This window comes from Zootoca vivipara, chromosome 11, assembly GCF_965207765.1.
Source record: "Zootoca vivipara chromosome 11, rZooViv2.hap1.1, whole genome shotgun sequence".
NCBI classification, from domain to species: domain Eukaryota; kingdom Metazoa; phylum Chordata; class Lepidosauria; order Squamata; family Lacertidae; genus Zootoca; species Zootoca vivipara.
Genome location: NC_142594.1, coordinates 10,461,981 through 10,479,766, shown reverse-complemented (window position 1 = coordinate 10,479,766; position 17,786 = coordinate 10,461,981). Strand labels below are relative to the sequence as shown.

General features: G+C 41.8%; 1 protein-coding gene across 4 annotated transcripts in view; it reads right to left on the bottom strand.

Annotated features, from left to right (window-relative positions):
• The window catches only part of MYRIP (myosin VIIA and Rab interacting protein), a 156,869-nt gene that overhangs the window by 69,029 nt on the left and 70,054 nt on the right, over nucleotides 1-17,786 (bottom strand). For 3 of the 4 annotated variants that reach the window (XM_035130386.3, XM_035130389.3, XM_035130391.3), the window contains exon 3: nucleotides 11,376-11,597. The exons of the other annotated variant lie outside the window; for it this stretch is intronic. In XM_035130386.3, coding sequence (XP_034986277.1) covers nucleotides 11,376-11,597 — 222 coding nt within the window. The remainder of the gene's footprint in view (nucleotides 1-11,375; nucleotides 11,598-17,786) is intronic. 4 annotated transcript variants of the gene reach the window in all.

The window sequence follows — 17,786 nt, the reverse complement described above, 5'->3', positions numbered from 1 at the left end:
TCTCTATGCTAAATATGTTTGAAAGGATATGTCAACTTCTGTGTATGAAACTAGACTTAAAGGTAGGTGGGAATTGCACAATATGTTTCTGAAACCACGAAAACATTTAATGTAGCCCATAACACATGTTCACGATGAGCTGATCCAAATGTTCAGCAAGCCATGGTGTAAGGCTGGTCCCATCATTAGGTAGGGTGGGGCACCAGATTTTAAAATACAATTAAAGAGCATAAAATTGTCAATTGTTTAGGTTATACAGTCGTACCTTGGAAGTCTAAACAGAATCCATTCCAGAAGTCCGTTTGACTTCCAAAACGTTCGGAAACCAAAGCACGGCTTCTGATTGGCTGCAGGAAGCCCCATCAGACGTTCGGGTTCCAAAGAACGTTTGCAAACTGGAACACTCACTTCCAGATTTGCAGCATTTGGTAGCCAAAACATTCAACTTGCAAGCCATACAGGGTCGAAGGTATGAGTGTACCAGGGGGAGAACATGATTTTGGTTTTGCATCTCAGACATCAAAATACCTTGAGCCATCTTTGCTCCAGAGGTGCACAGGTGAGATTGCTTGCTTGAAAGCAGCCTGACATCAAACTCTTCCTGTGTTTATTAGAGCATTAGGTTATAACATTGCACATGCAGAAGATTTTCAATATGTGGGAAGACGTTAAAACATGTGATACCTCAACATGCATTCAAAGGTGTCGCTTTTACTTCAGCATTAATGAATTAGGCCTGAATTAATTCATTAATGCTGAAGTATAAATGTATAAATGTTCCTCTTCAGTCGAATCTCTCATAAAAGTGCACATTAGAATGTATATGCAACTGGACATTCTCTATTATAATGCTACCAAATTTTGTGTGGGTGTGAATGCATGTGAGAGAGCATGCATATATCATATTAGTGCATTAAATGAAATACGGTAAATCTCAGTCTACTAGTATCTTTCCTTTAAGTGTGGGCACCTTGGTGAAGAAAAGGAGCAGCGAATAATATGTGTGATAACAGAATGCATATAAGAATGTAATAACGTCAGCAGCCTTTTGTCCCATTTATACCTTCTTCTTCTGCATTATGCAGCTTCACTCTTGTGATTTCCTTCCCCCCCCCATCTTGGAGCTCATGATATTATTTATGTTCTATTAACGCTCATAAATAATTTTGAATTATTTGAAAAATAAACAGAGCTTCATTTTATTTTATACTACTTAAAATTCCATTTAAAAATTCAATCAAACAGGGCCACTGCTATGCATGAGCTGTGGGACTTTGAAATTTCTGACAGCAGGGGACTGAAAGCTTTTCCTGAACAATGAGGAATACATCAGCCAATGGCAGAAAACCATGGCGAGAAAAGCCACTGCTTTAGGTCTGTCACCCACCCAACTCTATTGCCTGGGATATGAAGGTGCCCTAAAGATCTTAAAGCAAAGACTTTGGGATAATTCACACAGTGATCTACGACATCAATCTCTTGCGATCTGCAGTCCAGTGGCAGTAGGAGTACAATATGGGCATGTCTTTAAGCCAGCAGCCTATATTCAAAACTTGACAGTGCCAAACTACCGAAGGCTGTTCACAAAAGCTAGACTGAATGTTTTCCCCTCTGCAGTGCTGGAGGGCAGGATGAGAGGAGTACCCTACCAGGAAAGACTGTGCTTGTGCACCCATGATGTAGATTCTATAAAACACATTGTGCTGCACTGTGGGAAGTTTGAGCAAGCTAGGGCTGAAATGATTTCACCCCTGCTAGCCTTGCTCCCAGGGAAATCAGAGGATTTCTATATCAGGTTCCTGTTGGAAGACCGGTCAAATGCCAGAACACTAGCAGTGGCAAAGTTTTTATCGGTGGTCACAAGAACTAATGTTTCCTACTCCGAATTTGAGTAAGATGTCTGAGTGGTTTGAGGGCGGGGTGTCCCAGCTGTGTATCGCTTGGTAACGAATTGATGGGTCTATGGACCGTAATAAAGATTGTTGTTGTTGAAAGCTTTTCCTTCCATTTTCAATTGACCACAGTTTGGCATTATGTCCAAATCAGGAGGTGCAGACCCTATAGAACATCACTATGGCATCTGGTGATTGTCAGGTCAACTTTGGCCTGCTTCGGGTTGGAGAAAAATAAAGAGCTGGCCCTCCAGATATCAATGTTTCCCAACCTCTGGTCTAAGCTGGAGGAGTTTGGTAAGCTATAAAGCAGGGGTCCCCAGACTAAGGCCCGTGGGCTGCATATGGCCCGGGGGCCTCTTTTATGCGGCCCGCGGCAACCGCGGTGACCCCCACCACCCGCTGCCGCCAACAGCTCTTACTAGAGCGGCGGCGCACTTCCAGGTCGGAAAAAAGCGCCGAAAATCGTTTGTGCGCATGCGTATGGGCCTCTCCCAACCCAGAAGTGCACCGGAAATAACGTTTGCGTGCTTGCGCAAACATCATTTCCGGTGCACTTCCGGGTCGGGGGAGACCCATGCACATGCGCACAAATGATTTTCGGTGCTTTTTCCAACCCGGAAGCACGCTGTCGCGCCAGTAAGAGTATGTGTGCATGCGTACGGGCACACACTCCCCCGCCCTCCGGCCCACCGCACGATCGGCGTGGCGGGCACCGGCCCGAAGGCGGGTAAGTTTGGGAACCCCTGCTATAAAGGGAATGGGGGTGGAAAGTTTTAAGGGTCTGGGGTGCGCAGAAGTGAATTCCTTTGGCAAGGAGTGGCGGCTTTGGAAGGGTGGCAAGAGAAACAAGTAGGGGCAGTAGCCCCTAAGTATTAGAATCTTTTCTTAATTTTGTTTTTGGAGAATTTGCACCATTGCTCCTGTGTACCCATTTACTCAAGACACATTGTTGTAATAATATATTTTTTACCAAAAGCTAATCCTGGTTATATACACAATTCATAGATACTGGATGATGCCATCTCAAGATACGTCTCCTCTGGTTTTTCAAGAAACTGCATCAATGTTCTGCAATGTTCCGTTATAAAAGAAAGAACATTGATGTAAATGCACTACCGGTAAGTATTCCCTTGCTGACGACTGCAGAGCCCGGAGACAGACAGATTGTGTATCCACAGCAGTGACTAGAGGAGGAATGACCACCGGGAGGACTGCAGAGCGATGAAACGCCATGGTGCACCTATAGCAGCACAACTGGACGCCTTCATCTGCTCCACTGGCAACAAAACATGTCTCTCCTGTATTGGTCTCTGCAGCCACAGCAGGCTCTGTAACTCTCTGTTTGACTTCACCCCCAAAGGCACACTCCTCCTTTGTCTCCTGAGATAGACAGCTGCCAACAGAAACTGATATGCTCAGTTTATTTCATCTGAAATAAAACCAAGCTTGGCAGGAAGGCAAGCTGAGTTGCTTCCTAGATCTTGTTTCCGTGACGCTGGACGAAAGGGAAATGATTTTCTATTTTAGCCAGAGCCTATGCAGAGTTTCATGCCAAGAGTACCAATCATGGATTCACTGTTTTTCATCCAAGTTACACAATCCATTTGTGCTGCATTATATACTGAAATACAAGGAATGTTTTGGAAGAAAATAGCGAGGTTTGTGGTTAAAGTCTCCAAAATTACAATATGAAATGCCCATTTTGATTCCTGTGGGGAAAAACAGGAGTTTTTAATTGATGTTGCTGTCCCTGATTGCTGAAGCACATTGATAACAAAGGAGGTGTTCGTTTACTGTTGCTATTCACAGCCAGCAATGTCTCCAAGTCTGGAATATTTCCAGTGTTAATTATCTCCATTAATAAGATACCAATGCCAGTCATAACATTTCAGTTTATTTCTAAAGAAGGATAAATATAGTTTTGGAGGAAAGACTTGAAAGGAAACATAAAAGCATAACAAGGGACTGTTGGAGCAGACCAAAAGCCACCCAGTGCAGCATCCAGTTCTCACAGTGGCCAACCAGATGTTTAAAGGAAGCTTGCAAGCAGAAATGTGCACAATAGAACTTTTCCATTCTCCTCCTTAGAAGACACAGATTAAAGGAAACTCTTTTGTGAGAAAGGGATGGATAAAAATCTATGATTGGTAAAAGTAGCCCTTAGTCTGGATCACAATTCACCAAGCCTTAACTCCAGGATATATTTATAATGCCAACATTCAGCCACAGACAACAGAATATGAAAATAAAAGCACAAACCTTTGAATATTCTCCTCCACATACCTACTGAAATCTACAGTAGGTGCTCAAGAGCATGCGCAGTGTGTCTTTTGCAACTAATTGATATAAGTCATCCTTTGTGGTCTGGTGGCCGTGTGCTGAGGAACAACAGGCCATTCCATGTGTCCACAAAGCTGAACTACAAAGTTTGCTTGACAACCAAAGGACAGAATAACATTTCTGGCACATCTCTGCTGAGTGCTAACCTATGTTTTCAGTGGCAAGTTCTCTTTATAGGAGCTCCTGATTAAGCCCAGATCACCACGGGCAGGGAGCCAATTAGTACAGCCATGTGGATTTCTAACTGCCGCTACACACAGAGAAGTTATTTGAATCGGTCATGAGGGATATATCAGAGAGAGCGGTGGGAGGGAAGCGATAAGCTTACTTTAGAGGTTACTTTAAACTACCTCATTTAAACCTGCATTTTAAAAGCTAAATATCCTTTGCCGTTTTAATTTTGCATTCTACTAGTACTACTGGAGCTTTGTATATTAAAAGGTGTGGGTTTTGACCCACTCCCTCTGAAATCAGACTGCAATATTCCCTGCCCACGACTTCCATTTTCAGAAGAATATTCTCTGCACACTGCACAGTATCAGGGCACAAAGATGCACCAACCCAGTGGAACCATTTGAAATTACTCTGCCCATGGCGACTGTTTGCATGTGACCAGCAACTGCTGTGCATCACATTGAATGGCCTATTTTCTCCACGCTGCTTCAAGGCAGGGCCATGGAGAAAAGCTACTCCATCTACTTAGTGAGCTGTTGCACACAAACAGCTCATCATGTAGACACAGGCCCCATGGGAAGCAATTCAACACAGTCTCAACGTTTCATCCATTCAGTGTGCACGATCCCTCAATATTTGGTCTAAAGAAGTTACGGAAATATTGCTTCCTGCTACCTAATGGGATACTAATTGTTTTAAGTGTATGGTTTAGCTATATGGAGAATATGCTTATTCAGTTGGGCAGCAAAGTATTGCTAGGAACCTTTTAAAAAAAAATCCCACATAAGGCATACTCTCATCTACCGCTTTTAGACATACAGTGGAATTGTCTATAAATGTTACGTGTAAGGACATTTCATACCTCATTTAGGCATCTGAAGAGAAACTCAAGTATGAGAGGATTCAGTGACACATCTTTGTATTGGTGACTTCTGAAACCATTAGTGATAGCCACGTGTGCTATTTCTGACCTTTTATTTTAACCGGCACACAGATCATTCTCCTACTGTCCTCCTGAAGTGCCAGAATACTTACGTAACAGAAAGGCTACATTCAAGGGCGGACTTTGGGCTCTTCTTGCCCTTTATGAGGCAAAAAATTGGCACCACTACCCCTGCCTCCCGCTTTCTGTTCTGTTCAATTCACTATGTCATAGTTGCAACAACCTGTGGCCGAGGCTCAGAGTCCACTGTGGTGGAACTCGTTGCACTAAGTCCACTGCAAATATCTGTAACTGAATTGCAAACCATAGGAGTCCCCCTCTGCACCACCCTATAGCTGATTTCGGTAAAACTTATGATCTCCTGTGTGAAAGACAACACTCTTTACAGACTCCTTATAGATCTTCCTCTTGGCCTGGATCAAGACAATTTCTTGATGAAATGATCAACAAGAACTTTACAAATTCATGCAATGGCATCCTAAGAGTTAAGAAGGCAAAAATACTGACAGTAAATATAACACTGGTGGAAGAGGAGGAGGAGGAAGAGGTGGCAGTTCCATTATAAATTTGCACATGACAAAAAGAACAGTAAGTGCCTTGTTTCTCAGTTCTTTATTTGCTTAACTTTTTCAATCGCATGGTTTGAAATCAATTCTACTGGCTTGAATCAATGACCAAAGTGGATTCCAAAAACATGTAAATGAATGTTTTGTCGGCTTAAAAAAGGGAAAACATCAAAGGGCAAGCCTCAAGGTTTTTCCCTCTGCCCAATGGAAGCATATGCTCTGAAGCTTCTAGCTCCCTCTCCAACTATAGGGAGTCACAGTATTTTTTGGTCACCCACTTCCCTTGCCTTTCATAAGAGGCTCTTCTATAGCCATTTCCTGGGTAAGCCGTTACTCATGAGCAGACCTTTCCCTCGGTGACAGGAGTAATTTTGGGCAGCCATGAAGGCTCTTGCTTCTCTCTTTCTTGGCTGCCACAGTAGGGGTGAGGGGTGGAGACCAGCTACTTGACACCTCCACAAAAAGGTCACTACAGTCTCCATCATCATTTCCCTCAATGCTTTTATCTGTTTTCCTCTCAGGCCTTTTCTCCTGCATGTCATGGATGCTTTAGCTGAGATTCCTGCATTGTAGAGGGTTGTAGTTCCAGCTATAAAATTCTACAATTCTATGATTCGGGGTCATGGCAAATGACCCCTCTTGAATAAAAAAGAAACCCCAATTTACACTAAAACAGCATGTAAGATTGAAGTGGGAGAAGCAAAAAAGAGACATTAAAACCAATTTAAAAGTTGGACTGAAGAAAGCTGCTTTTATTAGATACGTATGTTGCAATGAAAAGTCCTCAATGAGACTTACTCTCAAGTTTTTGTGTTTAGGAATTGCAGTCTAAGTGTTATTTAAAATTTCCATTATCAAAGCCAAATCTAGATGATTACCTAATGGATTAAGCAATTAAAGTAACATTTGAAAAAGACAGCCATTGAAAGGTAACTATTTTACACAGATAAGTCCTTAATCGATACAACTCCAATGCAAAAACAAGCAAACAAAACCACTCTTGATCACAACATACTGAGTGCAGCTAAGGAGAATAACAATTATCTTATCTGAAAGAAAACAATCTGCTTATCACAAAACGTCTATGAATGTATATTCTATTGCAAGACCATAACAGTGCAACATGCATAATTTAAACAAAGATTCTGCATATGTTCCAACATTTTTTTTCCAGAACTTTGCAAGACACAATAAAGGTGGATAATGACTGTGCAGTTTCAGCAGAGAATACTGCAAGCAGTACATTTACAAGGTTTTCTAAAGCACCAAGAGGCCAACTTTTTCCTATTGTTCCCCCCCCCCATATGACTTTCTGCTAAGTGCACAACAGTTCCTGGGAGAGCGAAGAGTGAATAACTGAAGACAAAATCTCCCACAGGCAGCCTGGGGAGAAGAACTGATAGACTTTGTGTATTGATAAAGCAGGCTGACTGTCTCCAGGTCTCAGATGTGTTTTATATCAAAATAAACCAGTAGTAAATAGAAGTGCCTCTTCTTACTGGAAGCTTCTATTACAGAAAACGGTAACTGACTTAATTCCAGTATATTTTTTAAAAAAAAAATGGGAGGGGGGAATAATACCCATCAAAATGTCATTTGTCTAGAGATTAATTGCTTCTTCTCAGATTCATCAACTGAATGTGGCTGTCATGTTTCAATTCAAATGCATTCTAAACTTTTGCTCATTTCTAATAGGCCAATTCACACCATTTAAGCCACTATTGAGAGAAGTGTACAAAAGAACGAGCAAAACAAATCAAGAAAGACATTAATAAATACCAACAAAAGAGATGGAGCTAAGAAAGCATCCACCCAAGATTCTGCCCAGTGTCTGAAGAACAGTGTATTTAAAGTACTTGGTTCCTTCTGGTTTGTGTATAATAAGAAGCAGCTAAAATGTCAAAAAGCAATGGAGCATTCAGTAAGGGGAACAATTACTTGAATTTATTCATGAAATTTAAATTATCTTGTTCTATTTATGTTGTCTTGAGTAAACAGATAAAAATTAACTGTTTTTAAATCACAAAATAACAAAGAGTTGATCCTTCATGGAAAAATCTTGACTCAACTGTACAAAAACTTATGCCTGCATATGACAACGCACTTGGAGCTGTGAGAAGGTACACTGGATAGAGTGTTTTGCCCGAGGCTGGTACTTAGTGTTTTAAGACCCATTTTTATGCTGACTGCCAGCTGTGCAAAGAGACAGTCCTCCGCACCAGTGACAGCACGTCATCTTTCGAATAGGTGAGGCCGCTTCCCTTTCCACCATGACACATTGCAGCCGGGTGCAGCACCCAAATGCAAGGGTCCAGCGCTTTTAAAAGTCTTCCTGTACCACTGAGAGACCATTTCCCCACCAACAGCACCTGAAGTGGTTGCTTTCACGTGCTGCATCCCTGCTTTTAAAGCACTTACGAAAGAAAATGTAACTTTAACCATGCCATGGTCACCCCACTGAGAAGTATCAGCCATTCTCTCTACACATCCCATGTGAGAGAGTAAGTTAAGCTTGACTTTCAGTCAAAGTTCCAGCACCTCCCATTGAATCCATGCATTTTAAGGGAATGTCCACGCGTTGTCAAAACAAATAAAGCAAGAAATACATCAAAGTTTTTGAAATACCAGAGAACGATTGCTTCTAGTTGCATGCAATCTGGGTTTTTTTAAAAAAAAAATTAATCAACATATAAACCCAAGCTAAATCTTTCACTAAAACTGGAAAAAAAAATCTTTTTTTTTTTTTGAAAAACTTTATTGAGGAAAAAAAAATCAGAGATACATCCAATTTTCGGAACCAAAAAGAAAGATTATATGTATCTATATAAAGTGTAGAGTTTAAAATATAAGTTACATAACACAACAGAAATATCCTTCGTTTCACACGCGATTTTACAAATTTCTCTAAAATTTCAATGTACCAAATGTGATCTAAAATAAATTCTTATTTCAACATTTTTCAACGGTTCCAATCCTTTCCATTATACCTAATTTCCAAACTGATCTTTCTCACAGGTTTGATGTTATTTGGTTTTCTTCTTCTATCTTCTCTTTTTTTTATTTTATACTTTTTATCTCTCTGTTTGTCTCTACATTACAAATACCGTTCTATGTCTGTCAATATTGAGTTGTTATTACTATGTGTTATTAAATATTCTCTGAAACTGGTCCACTCTTTTGATATCTTTTGAATACCTGTTCCTCGCACCTGTTCCTTGAGGAACTGGAAAAAAAATCTTTCAGCCACACAAATGTAGGAGTTTAATATGGGTCTGAGCTCCTTAGTGCTTTTCACTAATTCCAATGGTGTGGCTCAGTCCTACGTTCCAAAGAGAAACAAGGCATCAGTGACAGTCTCCCCTCACTAATATGCCTCTGCTGAGTTGAGTTAGCACTGAAGATTAGCTTGGATAACCAAAATCAATAAGCACAACGATGCGGTTATATTTAATTGTATTTTTCTCTCTTCACCCATCCTTAGGGAGAGCGCTACCCTTCAAACCACAATGTTAGGGGTGCTGGGGTGATAATAGGCATACAGTGTTCTGTGCATGCCATGGCAGAATGACCAGCTCATGGCTGCCTTCAATCATAGCACATCACAGAAATAATGCTTTAAATCAGGCATCCCCAAACTTCGGCCCTCCAGATGTTTTGGACTACAATTCCCATCCTCCCCGACCACTGGTCCTGTTAGCTAGGGATCATGGGAGTTGTAGGCCAAAACATCTGGAAGGCCGCAGTTTGGAGGTGCCTGCTTTAAATGATCATGAGAATCAGCTCTTAAAAAGGGATAGGCCAAGTCAGAATGGAATGATGGAGGATGTGACTATTAATAGAGCACAGGTCTCCTATCTCCAAGTATTTGTACGATTGTGGGGATGCTTTAAATGACATTGGGAAGCCACTCAAAGAGGAAATAGCATTATTGTATTCATTTGAATGTATTTAAAGTATTTCTTGCTCCTGCCAACCTAGTAGTTCGAAAGCACATCAAAATGCAAGTAGATAAATAGGAACTGCTACAGTGGGAAGGTAAACGGCGTTTCCATGTGCTGCTCTGGTTTGCCAGAAGCGGCTTTGTCATGCTGGCCACATGACCTGGAAGCTATACGCCGGCTCCCTCGGCCAATAATGCGAGATGAGCGCGCAACCCCAGAGTCGGTCACGACTGGACCTAATGGTCAGGGGTCCCTTTACCTTTTTAAAGTATTTCTTAAATGCTCTTCATCAAAATATTTCAGTGTGGTGTACAAAAGCACAGGTAAAATTCACACAGAAGTCTAATTTAAAACCAACAAATATACTTAACAAAATACAAGAAGACAAAAAAACCCCAAAACAACTCAAAGTTAAAAGCAGGAAATAATACTGTTTCCCTTTAAAAATCTACAATTTAAAATGTCTGGGCAAACAGGAAGGATTTCAATTGGTACTAAAAAACTTGTAATAATCAGGCATGCTTCCTTAGGGAGAGAATTCCAAAACTGCGGCAGCAACAGTGAAATGCTTCTTTCTTTTGTTAAAGTAAAAGCCCAGTTCATACATCACAGCAAGCCGGAAAACCACATTTTACTATGAACAAGCACTAAACTATTACACACTGCTGAACTGCTCCTGTTTCACTTCACCCTGGAGCCAGGAGAAGCGAATCATAATATTTATGGTTTGATTCGCTTAAACCACGATCAGGAAGCCAATAGCAAAGTTTGGCTTCAGACCATGGTTTGCTTGGGGAGAAGCAAACCATGAACTTGCTTGATACACCAAAGCCTTGTGGTTTGCTGTTTCCAGTTCCCAGAATGGCAGTGAAATAGTAGTGAGTCGGACTGCAAATGCAGTCATATAGTGAACATCTGCTAAAGAGGGTAGTTGGAACATGGCCTTTCCCAAAGATCTTCTGGCAAAGGCAGGCTAGCATGGGTCAAGGCGGTTCCTTCAGGTATTTGAATAATGCTACCTGTTCGTTATGCACATAGGCCATCACACTTTGTAGAACTTGTATGGGACTCTGCACCATATATCAATCAGTTGTAGGCATATAGCATTCAAACGACCAACAGAAAGATTACTGGAAGTTTATTTTCTCACCCCTGTGATTTATAGATTTCTGTTTTATCACAGTTGCCAATACAGGGGTTTCAGATGTCTCTCTAAAACCCTATTATGCTGATTTGACATTTGGTCAAATCAACTTGAAAACAAAGCATGGAAAAAAGAAAAGGAGATGAGCCATATGTTTCATGAATGAAGCAAGATTAATAGAAGAATGAGTAGGAATCTCCAGAGAAGCAATGGACCAACAAGTCACACAGCGAAATGCCGTTTTAATGGAGTAAAATGTGTGTCTTTCTTTGTCTCATCTGTGTCAACGGCTTGCAGTTGAAAATGAAAAATAAAAAAGGTCAGAAGGAGGCATCAACCCTGTTATTTATTAGTGTCACAAAATGCACTCACCTAGCTTGCTGGCAAACACTGCAGAGCCAACCTTTCTCCTTCCTTTGATAGGAGCTGCAGTTCTTGCAGATGTTGTATTTGCAATCCTGGCACTGCCGCTTGGTATTGATGAGAAACGTAAAAGGGGAGCAGCAACGCATGCAGCAGCGCTCATTAAACCTCTGCTGCTTGGAAAGAATGCTGCACTTGTTACCCTCTTCATCGAGCTTCTGCTTCATTTCACTGGAACCCCAGAAGAAAGAAACGAAAGAGAATCAAAATAATGCCATTTCCATTCAGCAATCGGACCAGTCTTCAATAGCACAGGGACGGACCCTCCAAGTGTCCCTATTTCCTCGGATTTACAGAAGCCATCCTGATTTCTGATTTGATCCCAGAAAGTCCCGGTTTTCCTTAGGATGTCCCTATTTTCATCAGAGGGTATGGCATGAGTACTCAGGGCCATCTTAAGCATATGCGGCTCCGGGGTGCAAAAATCCGCATGACGCTCCCCCAAGTTGCCCAGAGTTGTCGACCTTTTTTTTAGGGAGCTAGCTGACACCACGCTTATCTCTGCTCAGGAAAAGAAAACAGGAAACATAAGGAGCCCAGTGCAACAAACCAGCCTGAGCCGCATCAGCGTCAGCGACTGAGCAAAGCCAGGCACCTCGTGTTTTAAGCAGTGTGTGCTGGGTGTGCCTCTCCATGGCCCTACTCCAATCCCAGGCATGCAGAAGGTTGGAGCCGGCCGGCCACCTCAGCACCTTGCTTGCTTGCTTGCTCACAGCGCAGAGCCACCCACAGCAGAAGAGACGGACACGGCGCTCCGACCGATGGGCGGGCTCTTCCCTGGACTCCAACTCGGAGTCCGGGCCCCGGACTCTTGGACTGGCACCCTCGAGAGCCCAGCGCCTGGGTGCCCTGCACCCCTGGAGCCTATGGTTAAGACACCCCTGTGAGTACTGCAGGTTTGAGGGACTCCTGGGGCAAGCTCTCATTGAGGGGGCTCTCCACTTCATGCTGCCCTGGTGGCCATTCCCAAGTTCTCTACCCTGCCAATGCCATGCCTGCTCCTTTGCTTGCTTGGCAGCCCCACACTCCTGCACTGCACAGCCATCCACCCAAGGGCAAGATCACCCTTCCTGTCGCAGGCTTGTTGTTGTTGTCTCACCTGAATGTTCTAGTCCAAGTATTCATCAACCCAAGCTAGTTGGCTTACCCATCTAGGCAACAGTCTGGCTGTACGCTGACCATCTGAAAATGGCACCCAGAGGGTGTGCAAAGAGAACTACTCTATATGATTAGATAGCATTGATGCCTTCCCATTTCCTCTGAGATCCATTTTCAAATTGGCAGCTGGGGCTGATGATCTCTTTTAAAAAAACCAACCCAACTCTGTGGCTCCCCCCACCCCCCACCCACATGTAGGGCTGGGCAATATCATCGTCATGGTATATCACCAGCTAAACATCACAATATACTGATATATCACAATGTCTGAAATAAGGAGGCATTGCAAGAGGCTGCCTTCATGGTTTTTATTGCATCGTGATTTTTGCCAGCGCCTGCTCTTGTGATTTTCTGCCCCATGCATGAGGCAGGAGAGGGCAGAGCTGACAGAGTTAACAGGGGCTGTAGGAGTCGAGGCAAGTATTTGTGGCTTTTCCGCAACATGATTTTTGCATAGTGCATGCACGCGCGCACACACAAGTACAATGCATCTTGCAATGTTATTTTCACTAACATATGCCTTTCTATGTCCATGGAGTTTTCTTGGCAGGGATACTGGAGTGGCTTGCCAGTTCCTTCTCCAGGTGGATCACGTTTAGTCAAAACTCTCCACTATGACCTGTCCATCTTGGGTGGCCCTGCATGGCATAGATCATAGCTTCTCTGAGTTATTCAAGCTCCTTCGCCATGACAAGGCATTGATCCATGAAGGGATCAATGTCCTATGAAGGACAGATTGTGAAGCTGAGGCTCCAATACTTTGGCCACCTCATGAGAAGAGAAGACTCCCTGGAAAAGACCCGGATGTTGGGAAAGATTGAGGGCACTAGGAGAAGGGGACGACAGAGGACGAGATGGTTGGACAGTGTTCTCGAAGCTATGAACATGAGTTTGACCAAACTGCGGGAGGCAGTGGAAGACAGGAGTGCCTGGCATGCTATGGTCCATGGGGTCACGAAGAGTCGGACATGACTAAACGACTAAACAACAACAACAACAACAACAATGCTTTTCTATGCACACTTTCCCCCAATATACTCATTTTTTCTACACATTATTTGGAGTACTGAATTGCAAAAATTTGGAGAATTGTGAATTTTGAAGGACAGCTGTGTTTCACTTCGCTTCTTGTTTGGGGAAGAGTGAGCTAGGTTTCTTCATATTAAAATGTAAACAGGACTGAATTGCTCCCTCATTCTTAGATTAGCTTTAATGAAAGACTCTTAAAAACTACACTGTAATGTTGTTTTAGAATCACAAATCTGTGAGGTATAGTTATTTTTAGTCAATACTTCCCCACCCCATGCCTTGAGGAGGGATAAATGAGGTCTACTGCAATGTGCTTTGAAGATTCCAGAAGCCTAGGAGCAGAGAGCCATTAAACTTTAAACAGCCTAACTACATTCTCTAAAGAAGTTATAAAGGTTTAATGCCAGTTTATGTAATGTTTATATAATGTCATATATTGTTGCTCTTCTGTTTAATGCTCACTAGAACCTGTAGAATGGTGTCCTTCATTTCCATTTGAGTGGCCCCTGCTTTTATAATTTCCAAAACTTGTATTTTATATTTCCCACAGTACTGGCCTAATAAACCACACTATCAGTCTATGTTACACATGGCAGTCACTTTCCTCCTTGCTGTAACCTATTAACAAAGGACTGTCTTTTCTGCTAAAGCAAGCATCCTGAAGCCCTGAGAAAAGTAATGCAGTAAGGGGACAAAGCAGCAACTGGTCTCTCTAATGTTGTAGTAGTAGCAGCAGCAGTAGCAGCAGTAGTTGTAATCATCATCAAAATAACTTATTATTTATACCCCGCCACTCTTTTTTAATGACCTTGATGACATTACTGATTTCATCTTCATATCCTCAGAATCTGTTCACACCTCTGCTCTTTCCTTCTCAGAACATTTCAACCCTTTGCTGAATTAGGTCAACAAACAACGGGAGAGAGCTAGTCTGAGAATGAATGCTACCTGCTAGCCTGCCAAATCTTTACCTAAAAGTTTCTAGTATAATGCTATCTGTCTGTCTGTCTGTCTGTCTGTCTGTCTGTCTGTCTGTCTGTCTGTCTCTCTCTCTATCTATCTATCTATCTATCTATCTATCTATCTATCCAACCATCCATCTACAGTTTGCCAGATCCCAGGCCAGGACACAAACACATTTAAATGCATAACAATACCATAAAACAGGAGGAGATAACAAATCAATATGAGATAAACCATCCACATATAACCAACATGCTAAGTTCTAATTAATGCCTGAAGGGGTTAAGACCATAGAGTACCGTAAGTTGGCCTACCCAGCATAGTTATGTCTCTCTCCCTCACCTTGGGTGGATGGGTTATCAAGCCTTCATTCTACGCATGTGAAGCCTACCAGTAAGGAGGTCTAAGATGACTTAAGCAAGTTTTCCCCCACCCACCCACCAAGGAACCTGTGTCTTTTGCCTAAGGATGCAAACCAGGGTAACAGCTGCGGCGGGTATTTCCATACATGGGGAATCAGCCATTTTTTTGTTTCTTCTTCCCAAGCAGATTTGGTGTAGTCTGGAAGCTGCGTAACACCTACGTGGTCTCATTTGAATGTCTGCTAACTCCTTCCACATTCCAACTTAAGTCTTTTACAAGATGTAGAGTTAAGGCTTTACCACCAGCCAGCTCGCACCTTGCGCCCGCCACTGCCGCTTTGGTTACCATCTAGCCCGATGAAGAGTTCTGAATAACTAAAAAGCTTGTATATTATTTTGTGTCATTTTGGTTGTCTTAATAAAAGTATTGCTCTAATATGGATACAGTGGTGCCTCGCTTAACGAACGCCCTGTAAGACGAAATTTTCGCTTAAAGAAAGGATTTTTCAAGCGGAGGTTGCCTCGCTAGACAAATTCGTTTTATGAAAAATTCGTCTAGTGAATCGCGGTTTCCCATAGGAATGCATTGAAATTCAATTAATGCATCCCTATGGGCAAATTCAATGCATTCCTATGGGATTCGCTAGACAAATTTTTCGTTATAAGAATAGACCCATGGAACGAATTAAATTCGTCTAGCAAGGCACCACTGTATTGGAATCGGATGATTCTGAAAGCACTACACTTAAAAAAAACCAAAAAACTTTTAGGATAAATAGGATAAAGAGAACTACATTTTAATTAAATGTGCCAGAAAAGTTTGCTGAATAGAACTTATCTGTGAGTAGGCTTTACAGAAATATCGTGGCAACTGGCAAGGGCACTGCTAGTTGTTAATTCAGTGTATTAAATACTCTGCAGAACCCATGTTCTAATTCCGTTGCCAGCTAATTGGGAAAAAAACCAACCACAATGCACCCTTAGAGAATATAAAAGCCGGAAGTTATTTGCATCTGTCTCTGGCAGTAATTGCACTAAGAAAAACATGGAAGGAAATCTGGCATTGGTAATGCACTGAGTATAGCAGCAATAGAATTCATGGTCCCGGGTAATATAGTCTGAAGCCACCTGAGGGAGAAGCTACCACTTTGCTGAAGTTAAGTAGTTCTGTTCAGTGCTTGGAAGACTGTCTGCCTTGGAATCACATTTATGGTGCCTGGGTCTCCCTACTGAAGAAAGGTGGGAAATAAATGTAAGGAAATAATAATGCTCTTTTGTGGTTACATTATGACACTGTTCATAATTTGGATTTATTTTAACAGAGGAAAACCACTTCCGCATTTCCACGGAGGTGGTGTTGTGGGCTGGCCCCGACTTGCATTCTAATGAACAGTGGAAACTCACTTTCTAGAAAACATCCCTAGACAGTGCAGAGTTTGAATTGTAGGAATAAAACAGAAGTCTTCAACATTTGAAATGATAAAATATTTATTTCCTCTACTTCTAAAACTCCCCAGATTTATTATTTAATCAGTAGAACAGAGGGGATATTTGTTAAAGTTCAAAGAATAACAGATGCATCAAGGAAAGTGGTAAATTATGCAAATTGGACAAACATTCCAAATTACGCACTGTGATTGCCGCTACTCAGTTTTAAAAAGACTGCACAAATGAAAATGCATTCCCCCAAGAATATTGATTTTATATTTGTCTCATCTGGTTTCATGAACTGATCAAAGTTTGCTTTTTAATTTCACATTGCTAAATTAAGATCACCTTTAAAATCAACAGGGGCAAAAATTAATGTAATTTATTGCATGTTGAGATGGCATGTGAGATTAATTCACACTGAAGTCTAGTTCACATAAACAACAGATGAGGTGTTAAAACTGTGCCTGGATGACTCCACTTCAAACGGAGATGGGAAATTGCATGATTGAATGCTTTCCCAGGAGAAATATTTCCTGCTGTCATGAAGTGGGTAGTTCACACATGCAACCCTGGCACCCAATTTCAGATCTTTTGACCTTGAACCTCCAGAATGTGGTAATATGATCATATCAAAAGGGAAATACCATACTTATTAAAAGATGTAACATGGGATCAATAAACACAGACTTCATAAGCTACACACTAACAATAGGCTAAATTTAAAAGGGGTTGCAACTAGTAAGAGTTAAAACTAAGCATATAGCCTATGAGGTCTAGGACCACTAGGATCATCTAGTTCAGGCATCCCCAAACTGCGGCCCTCCAGATGTTTTGGCCTACAACTCCCATGATCCCTAGCTAAATAGGACCAGTGGTCAGGGAAGATGGGAATTGTAGTCCAAAACATCTGGAGGGCCGAAGCTTGGGGATGCCTGATCTAGTTCAACCCCCTGTAATGCAGGAATTGTTTGTCCAAAGTGGGGCTTGAACCCACAGTTAAGAATAAACAAAATACAGGGTGGTTCAATTCACCTTAACACACAGAACCTAATAGTAGTTTTTGCTGGCACTGTATGTATGCACAGAGTACAGTGTCTGACAAAATTCAAGAGAAAATAAATATATCTAATCTTTGGGCTATTTCTTATATGAGGTAGAAACTGGTTTAAAATGCCCCATTAGATGTACAATTTTAAAAGCAAATAGCTCTTAATGCGTTTTCCCTTGAGCCTCAACATTTCGTTATGATTTACTGTCAAAACTGGTGTTTGCTTTCCTTTGCCTTGTGGAACCCTCTGGCAGTGGGGCAGCATGCAAAGCTGAAAATGAAATTGCTATCATACAATAAAAAGTTTCAGAACAGTAATAAAGCCATAGCTGCACATCTTCAGCAACTTCATTTGCTATAAAATGTTGG